This window comes from Tachypleus tridentatus, chromosome 8 (assembly GCF_004210375.1).
Source record: "Tachypleus tridentatus isolate NWPU-2018 chromosome 8, ASM421037v1, whole genome shotgun sequence".
Taxonomy (NCBI): Eukaryota; Metazoa; Arthropoda; class Merostomata; order Xiphosura; family Limulidae; genus Tachypleus; species Tachypleus tridentatus.
The window spans coordinates 47,885,198-47,908,868 of NC_134832.1; the positions used below are offsets into that span (position 1 = coordinate 47,885,198).

General features: G+C 33.6%; 1 protein-coding gene and 1 long non-coding RNA gene across 3 annotated transcripts in view; one reads left to right on the top strand and one right to left on the bottom strand.

Annotated features, from left to right (window-relative positions):
* LOC143222345 (alpha/beta hydrolase domain-containing protein 17B-like) overlaps nucleotides 1-8,413 on the bottom strand; it is a 23,481-nt gene extending 15,068 nt beyond the window's left edge. The window contains exons 1-2 of one of the 2 annotated variants that reach the window (XM_076448772.1): nucleotides 8,312-8,413; nucleotides 7,128-7,807 (exon numbers count right to left, since the gene is read on the bottom strand). In XM_076448772.1, the coding sequence (XP_076304887.1) occupies nucleotides 7,128-7,807; nucleotides 8,312-8,317 (686 nt within the window). In that variant the 5' untranslated portion in view covers nucleotides 8,318-8,413. Of the gene's footprint in view, nucleotides 1-7,127; nucleotides 7,808-7,909; nucleotides 7,983-8,311 lie in introns of those variants that run through there. The other variant, XM_076448773.1, reaches the window with a different exon arrangement.
* Nucleotides 8,157-23,671, top strand: part of LOC143222347 (uncharacterized) — a 16,955-nt gene continuing 1,440 nt past the window's right edge. The window contains exon 1 of the long non-coding RNA XR_013012190.1: nucleotides 8,157-8,541. This is a non-coding gene — a long non-coding RNA (uncharacterized LOC143222347). The remainder of the gene's footprint in view (nucleotides 8,542-23,671) is intronic.

Consider the following 23,671-nt stretch of genomic DNA (forward strand, 5'->3'; position numbering starts at 1 on the left):
GCCAAGGATGACAAATGAGCCAATGTGTAGCCATTAAGAGAGAGCCCATCCTTCAAAAAAACCTTAGGATTTTGTGTATAGTCTCACAAAGGAGATTTATGGAAGATAAATACCACAGAAGTGAAATAAGGGTGAGACAAAGACATGGGTTAAAAGCACCAAAAAATCAGGGAGCATCCCCCAAACTGACAAAATAGTCCCAAATTGCTAAGGGTCCAGAAATTGACAGCCAGCTGTATAGTATACCAAAGCAAACTGATCCATGGCACATTAAGATCACAGGAAGGAAAATGCTCAGTATGACCCATAAAGTCTTGGGAATGCTGGAAGATCTATCATGCAACAAAGGAGCACAGGAATCACAGGAAACCACAGAAAGGGAAAAAAGTCACAAACCAGAGAAATCATGACTAAAAATGCCATATTAGGCCCAGTTGTTTCCACAGGTCAGGCATAAGACAGCAAAATCCAGTGGTGGAAAAAGACTGTCAAAAAGTTCATGAGACCAAAGAGGTTTGACTTGTTTTTGAATAAGTGGAACAAGTTAATGAGAAAGTGGTTGACCTATATAATGGTCAATCTCTCAGCAAACGACTATAGTTAAATCAAACAACAGATCACTCCCACCTGCCAGCAGTGAAAAAATGCTTGTAGAAGATGTGATACTCAAAGTAGTAACATTCACCTTAGAATTTATGGTGAATAATAAGTCAAACAAAATGTCTGATAAGTACAAAAGAGGAAAAAATTAAAGACGTGAACTGAAAATAAAATTTTATAATATAGCATTAGCTGTATAATCAAAAACAACTAATAAAGACCACCACCCTAGAATTATATCTACTGGAGTTACAAAATGAAGCACCCTAAAGCAAAACTTGAAATGTAGAAACACAAATATTGTCAAACGAGAAGTAACAGTCTGGTAGAATTGAAGAGAGGGTGTTGCATATGTGATGAGTGTGTGTAGCACTCCCATTGGTGGAAAGTTGTCATGTGAGAATTTTCATGAGAGCTACATTGGAATGAGTCATTCCAACAACTGAGTAGAGGAAAGGTTACAGACTAGTAGGAGCCAGTGCCAACAATCTAGCTACTTCTGTGTTAAATGAAACATAAGTTTACTTTCTGTATTGTGTTATGGTTCTAATTCATAACTGAATTCTTTATACTGTATAAGGAGAGATTCAGCCACCTTCTCTCCTTTTTATTGGAAATTAATATCTGTTATTTAATGTTGTAAAAGTATGACATCTAAGATAGAAGGGTTCAGTTCTCGCTATTTGTTACAGCAATTAATAACTATTCTTTAACATTTTATAAGCAGGCAAAGATACAGAAAGACATCCAAACCCATTCCATTTTATTAAAATTTTATAAAGTCAAAACAGATACCAAACAACACCAAAAAACTAACATAAAATGTCAGTGTTTTTTTTATTTCATTGGGATATTAATTACCATAAAAAACTTTCCTGAGGTTTTCTAAAATCAACAATGCTGCAATCTATTGCAATCCAGTTACTACTTACTTTTAAGCAACAGAACAAAACCTAAATGTTTCTGAAAGGTAAAGTTTTTTTATTTCCTGTTGCTTTTTTCCAGACATTCGAACAATGTTTTTAAACTTCAAAAGAATCGTTTTCATCAAATACGGTATTATTTAGAATACCTACAACTCTTACCAGACTTGCAACAAAATTGATTTTCTTACTGTTCAAAGTTAGAATTTTTACAGCAAAAGAAGTTTTTTGATACTTCTGATGTATAAAATACATAAAAAACCCAAGCAATACTACTGCATAATTTAGAAAGAAACATCCTGTTCCCTAGTGTTATAATTTTTATTTGGCACAATCATAAATAATAATCATTTTACAAAAACTGAAATGTTTATTTGACAGTTGTTTTTTATTGCTTATAAACCAATCACATTATTATTAATGACTAAGTCTCAAAACTGGTGGAGTATAACTCAACTAATCATTTAAAGATAATGTTATTTTAATTATGATTTTTTAAAGATACTTGAGGACTATACAGTCAGCACTAATCATTCAAAAATACCATATTACGATATTGAATATCTTCTTTGTATTAAAAAATAATTAAAACTATTACATTTTTGCAGGGATTTGAAAACGTAAACTGGAATCTTAGTATAATAGTAAAAATGAAATTAATTTTGCTACTTCTTAATGTAATTTATTATTATTTATTCCATACTGATTTTAAACTTTATAAAGTTATAACCATGAAAAGTTTTATTTCACCAAGTTAATGTTTACTAACTTGCATGTAATTTTACTTCAAATTTGAGCCACTTTATGAATATCACAAAATACTAGGTGTGCTTTCACTCATTTCCTTAATAAATAAATTATGGTTATTCATTTCCCAAGATTTATTACTAAGTGTTTTTGCAAGTGCAAAGATATTTTATACACCCAATATTGTTGTAAATATTCTATACTTGACATAAGACATCAACATCAGACTAATGACATTTTTAAACTGTACATTCTTCATCTAGTCCCATAGAGGTTTTCACAAATTAGAAGATTATAAAACAGTACCACTTCAGCCACACTACAGTTGTCATATTTATCACTGATGACTCATTGTTCTCAATCAACAGCTCTTTACGTTGGCTGTGATACAACAAACAGCAGTTGTTGGAACACTATAAATTTATGCTATCTGTTTGATATAACAGTTGTTATTTTGTGCACCAATTTGAAAGGCCAATATAGGATGATTACAATTACACTTTTCATAAAACATCGGTAAGTTAGGCCTAATACTGTTTATTGAATCCCAACCAGTCTGAGGAGCTTTGAATTCAGCAGAAATAGTCATCAGCAATGGATACAAAAAACATTGTATTATTTGAATATTATTATTTTTATACACACTTAAGATTCTTGAAAATCCATTAGGAACAAGATCAAGAATGTTTATTAACGTAATAGGCCTAACACTAAAGTTTTATGTAAGGTGTTATTATATTCACTTTCACCAGCTTTTAAAAAAGCATATACACCATAAAATTTTATAAACATTAAACTGTCTGGTATAACAAGTCTACAAAATACTGCACCATAATTCTGTATGGATAATATCATGACATTGTACCTAATTTACTATTCTATACACCTATTTAAATTTCAGTGCTCATCAGCAGAGCGTGAGTAAACAAACAACCTAAATAAAATACTACTATATTCATGTACTCATTATATGAGGCAAAACCAGTTTGCTGATCTGAGCTGTGACACTGTGCCTTGAATGGGTAAAAACTGTAGTACACAGCAGAATGTTCAGCCAATCAAAATTGCACTTAGCATCTGTGTTACGAATGACTTTTTATCTTTAACAAAATTTGTGATATACAAAAATCAGTAAAAGTATATACAAAATTGTTTCAACAGACGACTGACAAGAGAATAAATATTTTATTATTTCTAAGCGTTAAACAGTGCAGTTGTGTTACATTACACTTTTCTTTGTACAAAGTTCATGATAGAAAATGTAACTTTATTCTAAATTATTGTGTGGAGTGTCTGAAAGCAGAATTTTCTCCATCTTTTGATATATTTTTCCATTTGATAAACATTTTTAAGACAAACTTTAATGTTACTTCTATACATTAATCTAACTATACTTCAATTATTTTAACTTAAAAAAATAGCTTAAAACTAAAGTTTTAAGATTTTTTGACATTAAGTGTTATTCTTGAAGAAATAAAGGTTATGTTTTTATTTCTGTACAGCTGCAAAGAGTTCTGACTGTTTAAAGCACTTTTTGACGTTTGTTAAGAATTTCTATGCCTATTCTAAAGAACTAATTTTTCCTAAGAGTTCATTACTTCTTAAGAATAAATTATCAATTTCTTGATATTCAAGATGTCCCTTAATTTCTGTATAGGGTCATTCCATGTCATATCATCCAGAGGGCTGCAGGTGACCCCCACAAAATGCCTTGAAAAAATTCACATGTGCTCATCTACCCATATAATAACAAACTGCCAAAGATTATATCAATATCTCTAATAGTTTCTGATTTACAGCCCTGAAAGATTTAACTAATTGCTTTTTATTTTTTGCAAATTCATTTTCAGGCAACTTTGGCTGCTTAAAGCTGCAAGAATAATGGTGGTAGAAGGCTGAAATTTGCTACACTGACTGCATTAATCTCACAGAATTCAAAAATGGTCTCAAACCAAGTGTATCTCTCTTAGGATTTGCATAGTGAGGCAGTAAAATCACCTGAAAACCCAAAATCATAAAAAACATTGGTTTATTTAATAAGCCATAGTTCTAAGACTTAATATGATACAAAGCTGAATGTTTTTTCAAATATCCTATAACATACCAGTTAATAAATCAGCAATTGTTGTAATTAAAAGTCTGTTAGATCTCCTGTAAAAATAGTCCTACTTCAGGCCACAGTTTGACCATGTCACCAGTTATTCAGCCTTTTCAGATTTTTACCATATATTCTTACGTCTCTAAATATGATCTACAAAAACAAATCAGGATGGTGTTCAACCTATTTTTTGAGTTATAATGTTTTAAAGTATCCTCTGACCACACATTGTTTAATTGAAAATAAAAACTTCAGGTGTGTTACTGTGTGCAAATATATCCATACAATTTTAAAAATACCTGTCAGAATTTTATGAATCCCACTGAAATATTCTAACCAGCCTTTCACAATGTTAAATAATGAAGTTGTAAGAAACAAGAACGAATTAATTCATTTCTGAACAAGTTTACTGGCATAACTAGTTAGATCACATGGCAATGCAAATATATTGTGTATGCATTACAGTTATGCAGATATGGCTGAGTTTAAGATTCATAATATAATAAATACAAAGGTAAATCAGACACAAAAAGCACAGTGCTACAACAGGGGATAACTGAGAAAGATTATAGTCACACCAAACTGCAATAATCGTGACAATGAAATGTTTCAAAAACTGCTTTGGTGATAAATTAGCTTTAACAACATCAAATAAACATTGATTTGTTGAGACAGCTTGAATAAATGTCTGAAATTTCAGTTTGGTTATGTTGAGATCACTGACTTAGAACATAGTGGCGAGCACTACTGCCTTGCACGGTATGTGCACTTATCAGACAAAGAATATGTTGGAAAGGAATCCACCTTTCATCTTCACGTAACCTTGCAGGCCATGAGAACAGTTAATTTCTTGATGTCTTCATAAATGACACCAACACATTAGAATGTTCATCTGATCTATCTTTTATGTTTCCCACATACCATTCATGATCGTATATGCATGCCACATATTTTCCTGGCTGATAATTGTCATTGTTATCATTAGACTCTATTTGAGCTGCTGTAGCATCACTTTCACTGCTACTACCAACAGTTACAACTGTGTACACATCATCACCTTCTCATATAGAATGTGTTGGTAGAATAAAGCTATGATGTGACCTAATACCTGCCACAGTTTTGTGTTTTTCATACTGCTCAAGTAGATCAAACTTTACACAATTCTGCAGGACTGATTCCTGATTGTCAAGAGAGAACTGAATGCCCTGAATGTGGTCCTTTGCCCAATGGTACATATCAGAGACACTTCAAATTTGATTATTTATAGGGAATTGAAGGCTTGCACGAACCACCAGTCTCTTCACCGTACCCCCAACTCCATCACATGGACTTTTCCCATGACTGGTGGCAACAAAATGACATTCAGCTGATAATCTTCAAAATGGTAGCAAATTTCAGCCTTCTACCACCATTACTCTTGCAGCTTTAAGCAGCCAAATGTGCCCAAAAATGAATTTGCCAAAAATAAAAAAATTACTTAAATTTTACAGGGTTGTAAATCAAAAACTATTAGAGATATTGATGTAATCTTTGGTAATTTTTCATTATATGGGTAGATGAGCACGTGATTTTTTTCAAGGCATTCTGAGGGGTCACCTGGAAAATTTTCCAAAATCTGGATGATTTGACATGGAATGACCCTTTAGACCTTACTATAGGCTTTACTTAATAAAGTAAATATGTAATTTAAGTTTAATTTATGGTTTCTGTAAATGCAATTTTTAGTTCCATTTTTTAAAAAGATGAAAGTATTTTAACATTAAATTACATCTCTCTGAATATCACATTTTTTCTAAACAAGAATGTATGAAATAAAAGACACTTAAATGAAAATTGCTTAGGACTTAATACTGGTATTTTGTTGTTTGAAGTTATAGTATTTTTACTTTTTTAATAGGCATACTATGGTTTTATTGAGTTGCAATGTTTGTAAACATGTATTTTTCAAATTTACCAAAAAGAAAAGAAAAGAAAATCATATTCAAATCTGTAGTAAGTGTTGATTCTATATTCATCGTGTTCAAATAGTATATATAAACAAATTAGCTTACTGGCTATGTAATTATTTCTAATTTTATTTGGGATATTTTTCAAAATAAAAAAACATTATTTTACTTATAATTGATAGTAAAACATGTTTTCATTAGCAGTTTCATTTATTTACAGACTACCAGTGTGTAAACACACTATATTTTAAAAACAAACATAATGATAACCACATGGCAATACATGGCCAACATTGGATTAATTCACCAAGTAGGAAAAGTCAATGCTATCCTACAATTGTGATAAAATATTTTTTTCAAATGAAAAATGTGTTTTTTGTAAAACATGCAAATCGTAACCTTTAGAAGATGTCTCGATGAAATCAAGGATAATTTAGATTATTTAAAAGAACCAAAACAATACAAATGTAACTTAGAAGATTAATAACATATTAGAATATTGAACTTGTCAAAAATACCAGTTTTGTTCTTTAATTCTTACCTTGCAAGGGGCATATATTAATTGAATGTAATTGGTTAATAAACCCACCAATTAATGGATTAGAAAACACCTTAAAGCATCCAGTTATATTTCCTTAGTTAGTAAACAATATTTTCTTCCTTTCCAATTGTGCAAATCCAATAATGTGACATTACCAATACCATTTCAAGTACTTATAATTATCACTGTCTTGTAACTTTATTGATAGGAAGTTTATGGTGTAACAGGAACTTGGTAACATGATAAATAAAAAAAAAATATATATATGTTACCTTGGAAATGCATCAAAAAACCAAGTTCTTTTGGTATTTGGGAAGGCCACCCTCATTCCAGAAGTCAATGGTGAATGTAGAATCACTGCACCTACTTCATATCTTGCTGCCAAGTCCACAGTTGGGACTGTCCCTATGCTCTGTCCATATAAAATGATATTTTCTGGACTAACATTGTATTTTGTTCTCAATAAATGCCAAGCAGCATCAATGTCACTATACAAATTTTTCTCGCACGGTTTATCGCTACTTATTCCATATCCAGAATAGTCATAACTAAAAATATTACAGTTTATTCTGGAACCCAAACCTAAGTAAAAACTACTCATCTGACCCAGATCGACAGCATTCCCATGACTAAAAAGCACAGTATATCTTGCATTCGGCGAACAATGAACATACATACCTGCTATGCGATTGCCCCTTGTTGTTCGTGTATAAAATACTTCGAAGTTATCAAGTTCTTTTTGGGAATACTGCCACTCAGCTCTATCCGATAGTTTAAGAGTAAATTTAGTTCCAGCTTCATCTGGAATGAAGGAATATGTTGGATCTGGCGGAAGGAAAGCTAATTTGGCAGCAATTCGTGATGGGAAAGGAGGACAACAAAAGAGACAACAGATGTCTCTGAACGACAACCCATTCATTTCCGACTTTTGGCATTCGTCTCCGCTAAAAGACTTAAAATTTCAAACGTATTACGTTAGAGTTATGGCATAAAATATTGATAGATGATATTATTTACACTACTAACATAACAAATAAAAATAAATTTAAACTACCTTTGTAATTGTTATCTTAACCTAACTATATCATTCTTCCACAACACACAAAACGCCCTCTCAGACCTTGCATATGACGTCATAATACAAATACCGCACTGTGATAATATTTGAATATAGTTGGAAGATAAATAATTGAAAAAAATTGCAAACGTTGTTCAAATATCTTACTAGTACAAAAGTATTACGATTAAAAAGTGAAATACCTTTATGAAATATTTTAATGTCGGTATTTACAGCCAACAAATCAAAATTATACACCAGTGTACTGGACAAAGTGTAGATACAATACACAAATTTTTTATAAGTATTTTAAGTTGAATGAATAAGATAGAAATATAAACGTAATTAAATGCACTAGTACAGGATAACTTATTAGAATGAAATAAGTTATCTCCTTACCAACATTGCTGATTCCTTTGGTCAACGATAAGTTTACAGGGTTAGATCTCTAAAATTCAGGGTTCTATAAAGAATGTATGTATCTTATTGTGTAATTATGTGAAGAAACGTTCGTGGAAAATTTGCGTAACAAATGTAGTTTGTGTTTGAATATATAGGTCAGGCACCTTTTTCAGAAAATTTAGCACGTATGGTATAATTTCAGTTTTATAATCAACGTTACGTAACATGTAAGTATTAATCACAATGTAATATTACGAAGAAATATATTTTAGACGCATATGAAAAACGTAAAAAGTATTATTATGAAATATACTCCATGACGCATCAGTTTATTATTTATAATATTTCAGCTGATACATACCTGGCAAAACTTAACAGTAAAAACAATACAGGGGGGCCCGTAAGTCCCTACCCATCCATTTATCTTATGTATCTGTGTGCTGTTCCTCATTCTCGCTGCATAATATTATGCGACGATTATGTCACAATACGCTCTTCAAGTGTAAGTTGGCCTACATCGGCCATATTTCTCTGGAAAAAAAAAAGAAACAAATTTACAATACATGCATAATTGAATATAAGTAATAACATATGGATGGGTAGGGACTTACGGGCCACCCTGTATATTACTCTACGTTAGACCTGTATAGGGTCAATAATAGTGGGTAGTGTTGAAAAATGCAAACTTTCCTTAGGTGTAATATTAACTTAACTCTATCTGTTTTGTTTTTATTATTGGTGTGTTCCAAAAACCTTTTTCTCAGTGGAAATATGATATATGTTTATAATTCTTTTCTCCCTAACTTGGCACTCTTTACTTTCATATACTGTAACCTATTTTAATAATTTAATACGTTAGTACCAATTTATACACAGATCTTAAGATTATGTACCTTTTCTATATTCACAAAATATTTTTTTGTGTTCATTCTACTTATGATTTGTATCTACAGAAATACTGAACACAAGTCTGTTGAGATTATAATGTTATTGTATAGGTCACTGGTTCGACTGTGTTTAGAGTAGTGTGTTCAGTCTTGGGCTCCTTACCTCAAAAAGGGCATTGACTGATGGAAAGGGTTGATGGTAGGACCACTCGTTCAATACTTGGGTTGGAAAGGATGCCATACAGGGACAGTTCAAGATCTCTAATGTTGTTTTCTGTCGGGAAAGAAAGTAGAGTGGATCTGTTTGAGATGTGTGTTAAGGGAGTTGATACAGTGTCAATTCATCATTGATTCTTTTTTCATAAATAATTGGGAAAATGGTAGGACTAGAGGAAAACATGAATAGATTTGGGCAGGTTATGAGTATCTTCAGGTCAGACAATTTTACTTTTTTGATAGGATGATTGATTTTTGAAATAGATTGCTTTCAAAAGTGGTAGATGCAGTTAATTTAAGGTAAGACTTGATAAATACTTGAATGGTAAGGGATGGTTTTTTTAAATTTAGTACATGGGAAAATCTAGATGGATAAACAGGTCCCTTGTTGTCCATGCATTTTATATGTTATATATTAATTAATCCACATATTACATGAATGTTGGTTTGTTTTTTACTAACTAATTATTGTAATGTAAATTGGAGACTAGCAGATGTTTCACAAATACATTTAACTGCCATAAAACATATTATAATAATTGAAACTATCCTTCTCTGACTGGATATAGTTAAACCTTTGATTATTATGATTCATAAAACTAAAACTAAAATCAATACCTGGAAATGAGTCACGTTCATTATCAACTTAAAATGAAAAATATTTGGCAAATTCTTTAATAATTGATTTAAAATAACCTGAAATATAAATTGTGCTCTGTTCTTCCAGTTATATTGATCAAGGTAAATTAAGGACTTGCTAACTGTTTAGTGGCAAATATCTACAAAGAAGTTTAACTGTAACTCACAATCTATTAACAAGGCTGAATGAAATTTCTTGTCGTTTAATGTCTTATATCACAATTTGAACGTGGAAATGCTCTTTGAGGGCCCCACACATTACATGCCTCTTAACTCCCACGTGTTAATTTGCAGCAACACCATGGTCGAAGGATAAACAGATGTGAGTTTTCAGAATATTTATTGTGCTGATCAAACAAGCATCTTGTCTTCAGTTCTGGCAGTTAGGACAGGGAGGTCGGTAATGTCACTGTTTGTTTGATAGGCTAAATGACTTTGGTCAACAAAGAGTGCTATCAGGTGGTTGTGTGAGAAGGACACAAGTCTATCTGTGAACTTGTATAGTCTTAAATGTGCTCTGTCAGGATGAGATCTGACAAAATGCTGGTCAGTCCATTCTATGAGAGGATAGTTCCTTGTTATATTAGTATGAGGCCTATCATATTTCTTAAACAATGCATTGTTTATACAATTTTTCAGGGACTTAGAAGAGTGTATAATAACAGAAATTGACCACACATTTGCCATATCCATTGCTAATGGCACATTTTGCTCAGTCCTGATTATACCAGTCCATCTGGGATGTGACAAACACAGTCATGTTTGGAACACTATTTATATAAGCCATTTGTTACAACAACAGTTGTTATGGTCTGAACTTCCTCTCCAAACTGGCAAAGAATGAATATAATAAGCCTTATTAATTATGATTGTTCTTCAGTAGCTTGGAAAGGTCATTCATACCATAAGTATAACTCTTTGTTCCAGGTGGATGGACAGTGACACCACAACACCATTTCTCATGATGCAATGCCTTTTTACCAATCAGTACAGATGCCATCTAAGAAACACCTTAAAATCTGTCATGTTGAAGTACTTTAAAGTTAGAATGTTCGAAGTTCCTTCATAAGTACCACAAAGTCAAACTGAGAAATTATAATTTGTGCAACAGTTTACAATAGGTAGAATATAATATAATTTAACCTTAAAATTACTGACTTATCTTAGTACAGTTCCATACCAGTGAGGTCCAAGTGTCATTTCATACTGAGTGATTTTGTTATATGCTTGTTACACCAGGTTTGGCATTAATAAGGTACAAGACCAGATTCTTAATGGCAGTAATACTGTTTCGTTTACTTTCTGGACAACAGTAACAAGTTTGTTTTATACTCTCTGTTGTACACCTCTGTTGTTCTTTCCTTTTTTAAAGTCAAAGTAAACTTCAGTTTGTTAATTTTAACCAAATAAAATACTTAATGCATGTGTCAACTAATAAAGCAGCTCCCATGATGAAATCCATACAAGTTTTATCAGCCGAGGTTTTAGTTTTGTTTTCATATGGCTAATTGCAAACGTGTGCATGGTGCAGTTAGAAGAATTGGTTTCATAAAGAGTAAAAAGAAAAGGAATAACAGAGATTAATTAATCAATTATAATTAACAAATTTAGTTGCAGTCACAACAAATGTCTTGTGGAAGAAACAGAGAGAAATGTAATGAACAATATAACATGCTACATTGTGTAGTAACTTCTCGAATGTTCTAGCAAACTGAGCACATGAGGATTTCATGGTTCTTAGAATGGACTAGGAGATTGTATGAACAAAGGAAAAGTGATACAATTTGTTACAATTATATCAAGAACAAATAACATTTACAAACAATATACTTGAAATTTTACACCAATATAATACAGTCATTGTTTGAGGTTATCACAAATGTATCTCTTAACAACTAAGTCATCCAAGTAAACTTAATTTCACATCATGAATCTATTGTACTGTGTTGATTGGTGGTATTTTTCATACAGTGCTGATAAACTGATATGTCGCAGCAGCTCAAAATCTAGGGGTGATAAACAAATTTGACTCGATTTTTTTAAAATCAACATCAAATTGCCAAGAATCACTTATATTTTCTCTACTAGCAAATTTTTTGTTGTCCAATGTTGTTTAAATCCATCAAGTCTTAGCAACATACCTTCATAAAAAATGTAGATTTAAGTTGGCTACACTGTTTGTATAAACATACAAGTTATTTATTAGGAAATCATATGTATTTGTAGTTTAAAAACAACAAGTTTAGTGAAGACATGTCAGTGATTGAATGAAAACAAAATAGTCAAAATGACATAACCCCTCAAATCTTTTATCAAAGTAGTTAAAATAATAATGTTATCAGATAGTGTTTGTCCTTCTTAAACTCTATTAATATATGTATATTTTATTATTTTAGGTCCATCTAGTCATTGTTCTTTGACGAATAAAACAATCAGTATTCTATTTAACACCCGTTGAAAAAACTAGTTTTTAATAAGCTGTTTTTATCTATTATACCATTACATTCACTGGTACCAACTTCAGGGGTTAAGTGGTAACCTCCAGTAGTTTGTATAATAATTCATTTCAATTGTCATTTAATTCTATTTTATTAGGAGTAACTAGGTCCCAAGGACTTGTATTAATGAAGGGTAGTTTAATACAGAGGTTCTCAAACTACGGACCATTAGCATATTTGTTTTTGTTTTGGGGGAGGGACATTTTTTAAAGCTAATTTTATCATTGTTATCCTTGGCTATATATACACATACCACAGTACGGTATTGACTGTATTACCACAAATGTTTAACCCTACCGCTGTGTCATTGTATAGTTTCAAGTCTAAACCACGTCCGTCTGATGATTTATATTTTAATTTGTGATTTCTAAAATGTATTACTGACGTTAAAAAATTCGCTTTATTAAGAAAATTGTAAAGTCATATCCTAATACACAAATATGAGTTAAGACATCCAGTGTATTCTAAAAACTTAAAGTATCAGCCTTAGTTTTCTAATAATTCACTCCGTAGTTAAAAAAGTCGTATTTAGGTGATCGAAGACACACAGCCTCCATGATAATGAAACATTACCAATACTTTACAAATGGAAAATATAGAAAAAACGAACATTTATTTATTTTAATACAGAAAGTTTCTAAGGCACTTTTAAGTATCGGTACTTTTTAATTTTACAATATTTCAATAGATGGATATGTTTGTTTGTTTTAAATTTCGAACAAAGCTACTCGAGGGCTATCTGTGCTAGCCGTCCCTAATTTAGCAGTGTAAGACTAGAGGGAAGGCAGCTAGTCATCACCACCCACCGCCAACTCTTGGGCTACTCTTTTACCAACGAAAAGTGGGATTGACCGTAACATTTTAACGCTCCCACGGCTAAAAGGGCGAGCATGTTTGGCGCGACGGTGGTGCGAACCCGCAACCCTCAGATTACAAGTCGCACACCTTAACACGCTTGGCCATGCCGGGCCTAGATTAAAATGTAACTGTTGAAATAAAACATTATTTTAGATTTTGCAAATTAATTCCTTGTAATATCCAATAAAATAACTATATAAATAGAAATAAACACCAATGCTTTGCCAGCTGTTGTTACAGTACTTTTTAAGCACAAAGCTACACAATGGGCTATATGTGCTCTGTCTACTACGAGTATCGAAACCCGGCATCTTGAAGTGCGACTCCGCTATTATACCACTGTGCCACTGGGGGGCGACAGTTACCTAATAGTGCCTCTTTTTCCAAAATAATAAATAAATAAAGATGTGGGCAATCTACATATAGCTATCTTGAGACACCCAAAGTTAGTTTTCGATGAGCATGATACAACGAAAGCTAGTATGACATAAGAACTTCTGATTCATTGATAAAGCAGAATAACTGAAGTTGTTTTCAGTTTCCATATGAAAATTAAAAGTTTTAAAAGAGAAGTAAGTGTAAAGGAAATACGACATCCCAGTAAACAAAAAAAAGATGTAATTAGCCTGTCAGTTGGTGTAACACTGTAAGAAATTAGTAACAAGTCAATGACACGTTTAAAAATACGACGAAATTCACCAGTGTCGCTATGCAACACACATTCTTGTAAGTACGTGAAGTTACATTCTAAGAAGTGCTTATACCAAAAAGATGGGAATTGTTTAAAGTACGAAGGTAAGCGACCTTTCATTACGCCCCTGATGGGTCAGTGGTACGTGTTCTTACAATGGAAAAAATCCAGAATTTGATTCCTCATCATGGGCAGTATGCGGGTAGCCCATTTGTGCAACTTTGGACCTTAAAAACCATGAACACCATCAGGTCTTACTGTTATGTTAGTGAGTGAACGGTTCTTTTGAGGATTGTTTGTTTTTGGAATTTCGCACAAAGCTACACGAGGGCTATCTGCGTTAGCTGCCCCTAATTGAGCAGTGTAAGACTAGAGGGAAGGCAGCTAGACTTCACCGCCAACACTTAGGCTACTCTTTTACCAACGAATATTGGGATTAGATTGACCGTAACATTATAACACCCCCACGGCTGAAAGGGCGAGCATGTTTGGCGTAACAGGGATTCGAACCTTCGGTCTCAGGTTACGAGTTGAGCGCCTTAACCCACTTGGCCATGCCGGGCCGCGGTCTTTGAGGAATCTGGATTACGTGGTAGGTATGCCATATATATTTACCATGAACTAAGCAATCTTAGAGAGAGACTTGTTAGACAATTTGTTTTATTTTATGAGTAATTCGTTAGCGGAAGAAGTACATAGCACACTGTTAAGTGGTTTCCTTTTCTGAGAAATAAGAGATGCTTAATCATTTCCTTAAAAACCTTTTAAGATTTTTAGCGACCTCGCTTGTTTATACATAGTTCCTGAACCCGTTTCGAATAACTGATTGGTTTTTGTATTACGTGCTCTTTCACTGTTTGATTATAAGCAGTTTCTAAATAAATACGGATGGTTTTAATATCTTGTTTTTCATCCCGGTATGGTCAAGTGTTCAAGGCACTTGACTCGTCATCCGAGGGTGGTGGGTTCGAATTCCCGTCGTACCAAACGTGTTCACCCTTTCAGCCGTGAGGACGTTATATGTGACGGTAAATCCAACTATTCATTGGTAAAAGAGTAATCCAAGAGTTGACGGTAGTTGGTGATGACTAGGTGCCTTTCTTCTAGTCTTAACTGCTAAATTAGGAACAGATAGCCCTCGTGTAGCTTTACGCGAAATTCCAACTAATATTTTTTTTCACTAAGAGTTGTATGTTTAGCGGATTAAATGTTTTGTGATTTTTTTAGCCACGTGATTAATAGTATAATTATTTTAATAAAAAGTAAGAACACGACCACTTACTGGTTAGTATGCAAGTCTACATATCGCAAAGTCAGACATTTTTTTTTTTATTCTCTATGCAGTACAGCACTTTCAGCTGGGTTTGGTTTAATTTAAATATCGCGCTTAGCTGCACGAGGGCTATCCGCGTTAGCCGTCCCTAATTTAGCAGTGTAAGACTAGATGGAAGGTAAATGGTCGTTAGTTCCATAGCCAATTCTTGGGCTGCTATTTTCCAACAAATAGTGAGATTGGCCGTAAATTATAATGCTCCCACGGTTAAAAGAATGAGCATGTTTGGTGTGACGAGGTTTTAATTCCGCGATCCTCAGATTACGAGTTGAGCGCCCTAATCAACTGGTCATGCTAAGCCCTTTCATCTGGAATTCTTTATACAACTAATCCTATTCTTGTGATTGAAGAATGGGTCAAAGTTCTTTTGGTAGTTAGCTAACTGCCCTCCCCTAGTCAATGGTTTGAAAGTTGGGACAATATCTGAGACAAAGAGGTTGCTGACCTTGTATGTAGAATTATACGCCGAATTTTCTACACGTTAAAATATTTTCCTTTGTGAGCTTTCAGTTTTCTTACCGGAACCTCAATCGGGCAGCAAGCCCTTAAAAACAAATTACACAGGTCTGCGATGGATTTATTGTCTTGAACTTTCTACATCAATTTCTGTACGCTGAATCCAGAATTTATATCTGTTGTTCTTCATAACTTACAGAATTTTCACAAAATGTCATATGTATTTTAGCAGAAGTAAATCACTTTTATTGAAATCAGATAAGCTGTGCTTAAAATACCGACAATTACTGGTCATAGATTTCTTTAGACCAATCGCGACGTGAGAGTCTTATCGATTCTTCTAGAAAGCAAACATAACAAATAATAATAATGTTGATTGTGGCAAACGAAACATTAATTGGATCTACGGAAGAGTTTTTCTTCCCAATTTGTAAAACAATTATTACGTAATAGAGAAAAAAATGAAGACTGCTTTATAAATTTGCGCAACTGAATCATAGAAAGTCCGTTATTAAAATCAAACAACTTTTATGAAGTATACATTCGCAGGACTGTGTTATTAACTTGCTAACCTTAAGAATATTATTTACTATTTTGACGTAATTCATTTCTGCACATTATTATTGATTTATCCGCTCTAATTTTACGAAATAATTGAGGTTTGGTTTTTGTTTCCGTTATGCTGTTATTAGTGCCTTTTTCTTTGATTTCCGTGGTTCATAATGTTAGCTCGAATGAAAAATAATTACTGACATTATAGTCTTTAACTAATAAGTTTATGTATTTGATTGAAAGTGATATTGCTAATGTATTGTATATGAATAGTTCAATGAGTATACACAAAGGTTGCATTTGTCATTAATTTAAAAATAAACATTATAAAGTTCCAAATGTGGCTCCATCTATGAACATAATAATTAACCCTACTTTAGCTTGTTCACTGTAATACTGTACTTTTATCGTATGTGTATATATAATTCTAAGTCATATCGAATCATCTTTTCTTACTTATAAGTTACTTGAATATAAACTTAAATCTTTTATTATAAAATAAGTTGAAGTCTTTGAAAGGGTCACTTGCTTTAACCACTTGCAGTAGTGTATTGTACGTCTGTCAGTCAGTCAATAGTCTTTAAAATGGCGTCACATAAATTTGTACTGTGGTAACGTCAGTAAAATGTGCGCATGCTTTAAATCACGAGAAGAGGTCTTCACCTGGCAGGTTAAAACACAGCATGACATATTAACTTCGAAACTACTTCGGCGAAAGTGATTCTACTTTTGTAATTACTCACATTTATAACCTAATTTTTGCATTTGCATTTTGGTAGTTTGTGGTAATTAGTTTTATGAATTTTATGAACGTAATAGAGTTAATGTTATTGAGGCGCCTTTTGAACCATAAGTTATGAAATATTCAAAATAATTATCTATTCAACTACTTTACTCAGTTACAATTTACTTACAATTAATAAACAATAAAAAAATTTCAAAACAACATCTTATGCCTCTGGTGAGGATTGCTTGAACCACACACTTGAACTCGTTCTAGTTAATGTTTGAGGTAAACAAATGTTAGTTAAGCAGCACAAATAACAGAAATAAAAGTCATATAGAATACTTGGAGGTTTCGAAGTCTGACAAGATTATCAGTTATAATCTTTTAATAAATAATTTAAGGTACAAATTCGGTTAACAAAATGTAAAACGTTTAACACTGAGTACAGAAATAGAAGCTTTATTAACTAGGCCTACTTGTGAAATTGTTCGTTTTGTTTGCGTTGCTCGTTAAGTGCCAGGTTAGCTTCGTGTGACACGTGTATAGTTAATTAATATAATCAATTATAACTGTCATAAGACATTAGTAGTACATTTTCAACATTAAAATCTTTGTCCTTTAGGGATTTTTTCCAAGAACTAGAAGAGAATATTAATAGTATTTCAAATTTTAACTTTTAAAAATCCCTGAGGTTGTGTTAAAAATGTTATAGGCTTAATAACTACTGTTTTTGACAAATAACAGTTATAATAGCACTTCGTAAGCTTGGAAAAGGCTTCGCATCGTAACAACCGTAATTAATTACACCGGACAATAAAACGTTTAATATAATTTAAAATTATAATCAGTCGGTAAATTTAAACAAAAGCTTAGTAAGATGTTATTTACCTTTGAAAGTTTTATAATGTTTTTCGAGTTAGAGACGGATGTATGTATTATACTAAAACTTGTTTTACATATAATAGAATTACTTTTATGTCAAAACTCGAAGTCTTTTAATTTATACGGGTGTGTTTGTGTTTTCGTTTTTAGCAAAGCCACATCGGGCTGTCTGCTGAGCCCATCGAGGGGAATCAAACCCCTGAGTTTAGCGTTGTAAATCCGCAGACTTATCGCTGTACTAGCGGGAGGCAACTCATACGGAAACCACGTATTATAACGTTGGGACCCCTCAGTGGCAAAACTGTTGATCTGCAGACTTATACCGCTAGAAATCGGGTTTCGATATTGTCAATGGGTAGATCACAGATTTACCATTGTGTAGCTTTGCGGTTAACTACAAAAAGGCAAAAACACAGGCTGTGATTGGATTTTACAGAGGCGTCGGAACCGCACATATGTAACTTACATAACAACTGTAAGTTATATTATTATATTAATTTTTCGTGGCACACCTCTAATGGTCACTTAAATCGTATTGGACATACAGTAATCGTTGTATAGTGTCCAGATAAATGCATTTTGGCTTTTATGACTTCTTCTATTTCGAGATAACAGATGTGACGTGACGTAACATACAGTGGCTTATTCATATAGGTTAGGCGACGAGGTAGTAACCTAGTACACGCCGTTGTTATTACATGCATAATTACACGTGTCGTAAACCGTGCAGAAATATTGCCTTTGAGTTTAAAACTAAAAAACTAAGTAGATGCTGCCGTGAGGAGTTAATCGGTTTATTATTACGACAAGTTCACAGATTTAGTTACCAGTTCAAGTACTTGTTTTCACCACGACGTCAGTGATAAAAACCAGTCCCTAGCCACGCCTACAGTAACACGTACCTACGGGAGATCTGAAATCGATAGAAACGAGATTCACCTGAGCGTAAATGTCTTGTTCGCACATCCTCGGAGTCAACGATAAAATCAAATCCGCGGAAAATACCCAATTAATCTCCTGCAAAACTTAAAGGCTTTTGTTGAGATGTATGGTAGATCATTGATACAACGTCATCTGTACAAATAATGTGTAAGAAAATAAATATTTCGTCTTATTATAAGGTGATTCGTATATATATGTCTGGATATACGCTCAATGGATCCAGTGATGGAAAACGATACGTGAGGAGTTTTTACTATTATAATCATGAAAGATAATAGTTTAAAAATAGCTTCTAGAATTAAAAGTCTTATATTTATCTCTTTTATGAAAGTTAACATGAAACTGTTTTTGTTCGGTGTCCGGAATTTAATTATTATGATCGGTTTTAGTTAAGGAAACATTGTTTACTAAGTTTATCAAATTTCAAATTGGCCCAGTCTATAGAGGATAGTGGCTGAATCATGAAATACCATACGTCCTACATAGTTACTTGATTGGAACGAAAGATATTCAGTTTTCTAGAGCTGAAATAAAGAGCGTAACATTGCAAGTGTTTAACCTGTTACAGGTTAAGAGACTGTTCTTTATTTTGCTTCTGTTTAACGTAAAGAGTTTTTAACCCTAAAACTAGGTTTATCATGTAATAATATTTATGGTAGATTTTCGACTCGTGGAGATCGGCTTTGAACAAAGTAAGCACTAAATGATGCATGTTTTTTGTTGTTGTTTTTTAATAAAATCTAGATCTTACGATTTTGAATGAATAAAAATTCGTTTGACACCGACACGACGTTTTCCCAGATTTTTGTCTGAATTTATGTAAAGCACAGTTCTAGTGATCCACACTTTGTGCGTTGTTTATATTTAGAAAAAAGCCCAGTCACTGCTTCATTCAAAGCATAAAATTTTTTTATGTCAAAACTCGAAGTCTTTCAACTTGTACGGAAACCAGGTATATAACGTTCGCCACCCCCCCCCCAGTGGCAAAATTGTTTATCTGCAGACTTATACCGCTAGGAATCGGGTTTCGATATTAACAATGGGTAGAGCACAGATTCTGTAGCTGACTCAGCGGCAGATATGAAGGTTTGTCTGTTGTTTTTTTTAGTTTCGCGCAAAGCTACACCAGGGCTATCTGCGCTAGCCGTCCCTAATTTAGCAGTGTAAGACTAGAGGGAAGGCAGCTAGTCATCACCACCCACCGTCAACTCTTGGGCTACTCTTTTACCAACGAATAGTGGGATTGACTGTTACATTATAACGCCCCCACGACTAAAAGGGCGAGCATGTTTGGTATGACGGGGATTCGAACCCGCAACCATCATATTATGAGTCGAGTGTCCTAACCACCTCGCCATGCCAAGCAAGTCTGAAGGCTTATAATGCTAAAGAAAAGCGGGTTTCGATATTCGCGGTGGGCACAGCGTAAATAGCTAATTGTGTAGCTGTACCTCCGCAGGGTTCCCGAAAGTGTGCTGTTCCGAGAGTAAATAAAACCAAAAGTAACATATATTGTTTGTTTTTTTCAAATTTACGTGTCATGCTGTGTTGTAACATACAGAGTACGTAATTCTTCTCGTGATTCATGACATGCGCACGTTTCACCGACATCACTGCAGTACAAATTGCAACGTAATGCGTCTTGTATGTGACGTCATTTTAGTGTATACTTAATGAACAAACAACACACTGCTTTCCGGGAAATAAAACTGATGACGTAATTTACAAAAGAAAATTTAATGGTGACGAACAAAGGAATGAATGTTAGGCTTAGCTGTCTGATAAAACGTATATTTATATAAACAAAATAAATGTGAATTACTTTCAACTTTCGCTATATGTATAGAATGTGTTGGCAAACAATATAATTTTTATAAAAGATTACAGAACGTTCCTAACATATTGATACACTTTGTATATTTAGTGAATCAGTTGATTCAGTAATCTTTTCGTGTTGCTCTGGTTTCTATAAAATTTCAGTGCACAAAAAATATGCCATATGATAGAACAAAACTCGTGTTTTACAGTATTATTGTTTGTTTGTTTTTGAATTTCGCGCAAAGCTACTCGAGGGCTATCTGCACTAGTCTTCCCTAATTTAGCAATGTAAGACTAGAGGGAAGGCAGCTAGTCATCACCACCCACCGATAACTCTTGGGCTACTCATTTACCAACAGATAATGGGATTGATCGAAACATTATAACGCCCCCACGGTTGAAAGGGCGAGCATGTTTGGTGCGACGGGGATCGAACCCGCTACCCGAGGATTACGAGTCGAACGCCTTAACCCACGCCTTTACAGTATTAAATAGACGATAAATATCTGAGGTAAGAATAAACTAGTTTTTATTTGATGTGATAATCATACGAGGAATAGAAGTAAAACACAATGTTGTGAGTTTAATATCCGAGAAACTACCATATTGTCTGAGGGCCACTTCCTATGTTTTATTGTACCTTATGACCCATGAAGGGGTTTCTCGAGGTGTATAATTAAATAAAAATAGCGGTTTCATATTAAAGGGTTTGAAAGCTGTTACAACAAAGAACACGTTAGATAAAGAAAGACTTGCTTGTGGTTGGTTATCGATTTCATCAGACTTTTCTCTTTAAATTCAAAGGCGAAAACATCCACGTGGCAGTTTATTGCAATACTGGTTATGTATTATCGCTATCGTAACTTATATCACATAATACACTTTCCGAAAATGTTGCGTAGAAGATGAGGATGTTTATATGAAAATCGACTCAGGGTACGATCCCTATAGAGATTATTGCTTTTGAATGTCTAACGGTTAATATTACTCGTGGGTTTATACTTGTAATATTTGCAGCGTTGAATGCTAGATGTGTCTACTCCGGGTTTCTGGCCCCCCAGTGGCTCAGCGGTATGTCTGCGGATTTACAACGCTAAAAACCGGGTTTCGATACCCGTGGTGGGCAGAGCACAGATAGTCCATTGAGTAGCTTTGTGCTTAATTGAAAACAACAACAACAACCGAGTTTCTGTTAGAGGTAGTTTGTTATTAAGCGTTTAAGCTACGTATCACGGGTATCAATACCTGGTTTCTAGCGTTATAGGCCCTTATACTTATCGCTGAGCCACTAGGGGGCTTGGAGAAAGTTGTTTCTTTGAATTTCGCACAAAGCTACTCGAGGGCTATCTGCGCTAGCTGTCCCTAATTTAGCAGTGTAAGACTAGAGAAGAGCCATCTAGTCATCACCACCCACCACCAACTATTGGACTACTCTTTTACCAACGAATTGTGGGATTGACCGAAACATTATAACGCCCCCACGGCTGAAAGGGCGAGCATATTTGGTACGACCTGGATTCGAACCCGCGACCCTCGGATTACGAGTCGAACGCCTTAACCCACCTGACCATGCCGGGCCAGGAAGATAGTTGTCACTTTGTACAATATCGAAACAAAAGATAGATCAAGAAAAACGATAGTGTTTCTTTCGACCAAACATCAACCTGCGTGGTATAGTTTGTTTTAATAACAGGAGTGAAAGCTTAGTGATTTTCTACCTTCTACAGTTCCGAGTTTGATAATTCAAATTATCACATATTTTCAATAGAGGTACTGAACTCAACTCTTAGTTCACAATAAATTGTCTTGAAATTTGGTATGAGAGGTACCTCTTGGCACATTGAAAGATTTTTATAATCTGTAATTAGGGGTTTCATTTAATGTAAATATAAGCCACATTTATTTAACTAAAATTTTTACGCACACCTACGCTAAAAGTAACATGAATTATCAGTGTAATATTTTTACCACAGTTTCAGCTATAATTTGAAAGAACATGCAGATATACAAGTATTACTTTGGTCAAGCTAACTACACTAGCAGTTTCTAGAACATGCAGATATACAAGTATTACTTTGGTCAAGCTAACTACACTAGCAGTTTCTAGAACGTGCAGATATACAAGTATTACCTTGGTCAAGCTAACTCCACTAGCAGTTTCTAGCTCATGTTTTCAAGAGAATCATACGAATGGACGGTTATTATTGATTATTTATTGCCAATTTTTCAGCACAAATTTATTTTTGAAATTATCCTAATTAAAGAGCGTTTGATGTCACATGATATTAACTTAAGCGATTAGTATAAATAATGATGCACGATACGACTGTACCGATTGTATGCGGGTGATGACAAGAAACTGTTAATCTAAATTCCATGGCGTTAGTATAAAGAAAGCTGTTACAACTGTTTTAGAGAGGAAAAGGTTACCGTTGTATACTTTAAAGAATCTGGTTGGTTCTGTAAAGATCTTTTCAGGACTATGGAGTTGCGATCCTAAAGCTAATGTTGGTTATTATTGAGTGTCATTTCCTTATTTGGTGTGTTTTGTTGGTTTGTGTTTATGTCAAATTAAAAACACCTTACGTCTGAAAATAAGGTGCGACAAAAAAGGATTGAGGTGCAACTTAAAGGAACGAGATCAAACCTGGTGACCAAACTGATAACTACACTTATAGCATTGATAATAATTTACATAAAATATTTATTAATTACCTAGCCAGGCTGAAATTTTTGTTAAACATTAGGAACGATTACGAGTGAAATAAAGCAGGTGGTCTGACTAACTAATTAACGAATATATGCTTTTAATTTCTTATCAATGTTATAGGTGTAGCTACCAGTTTGGTAACACCTTT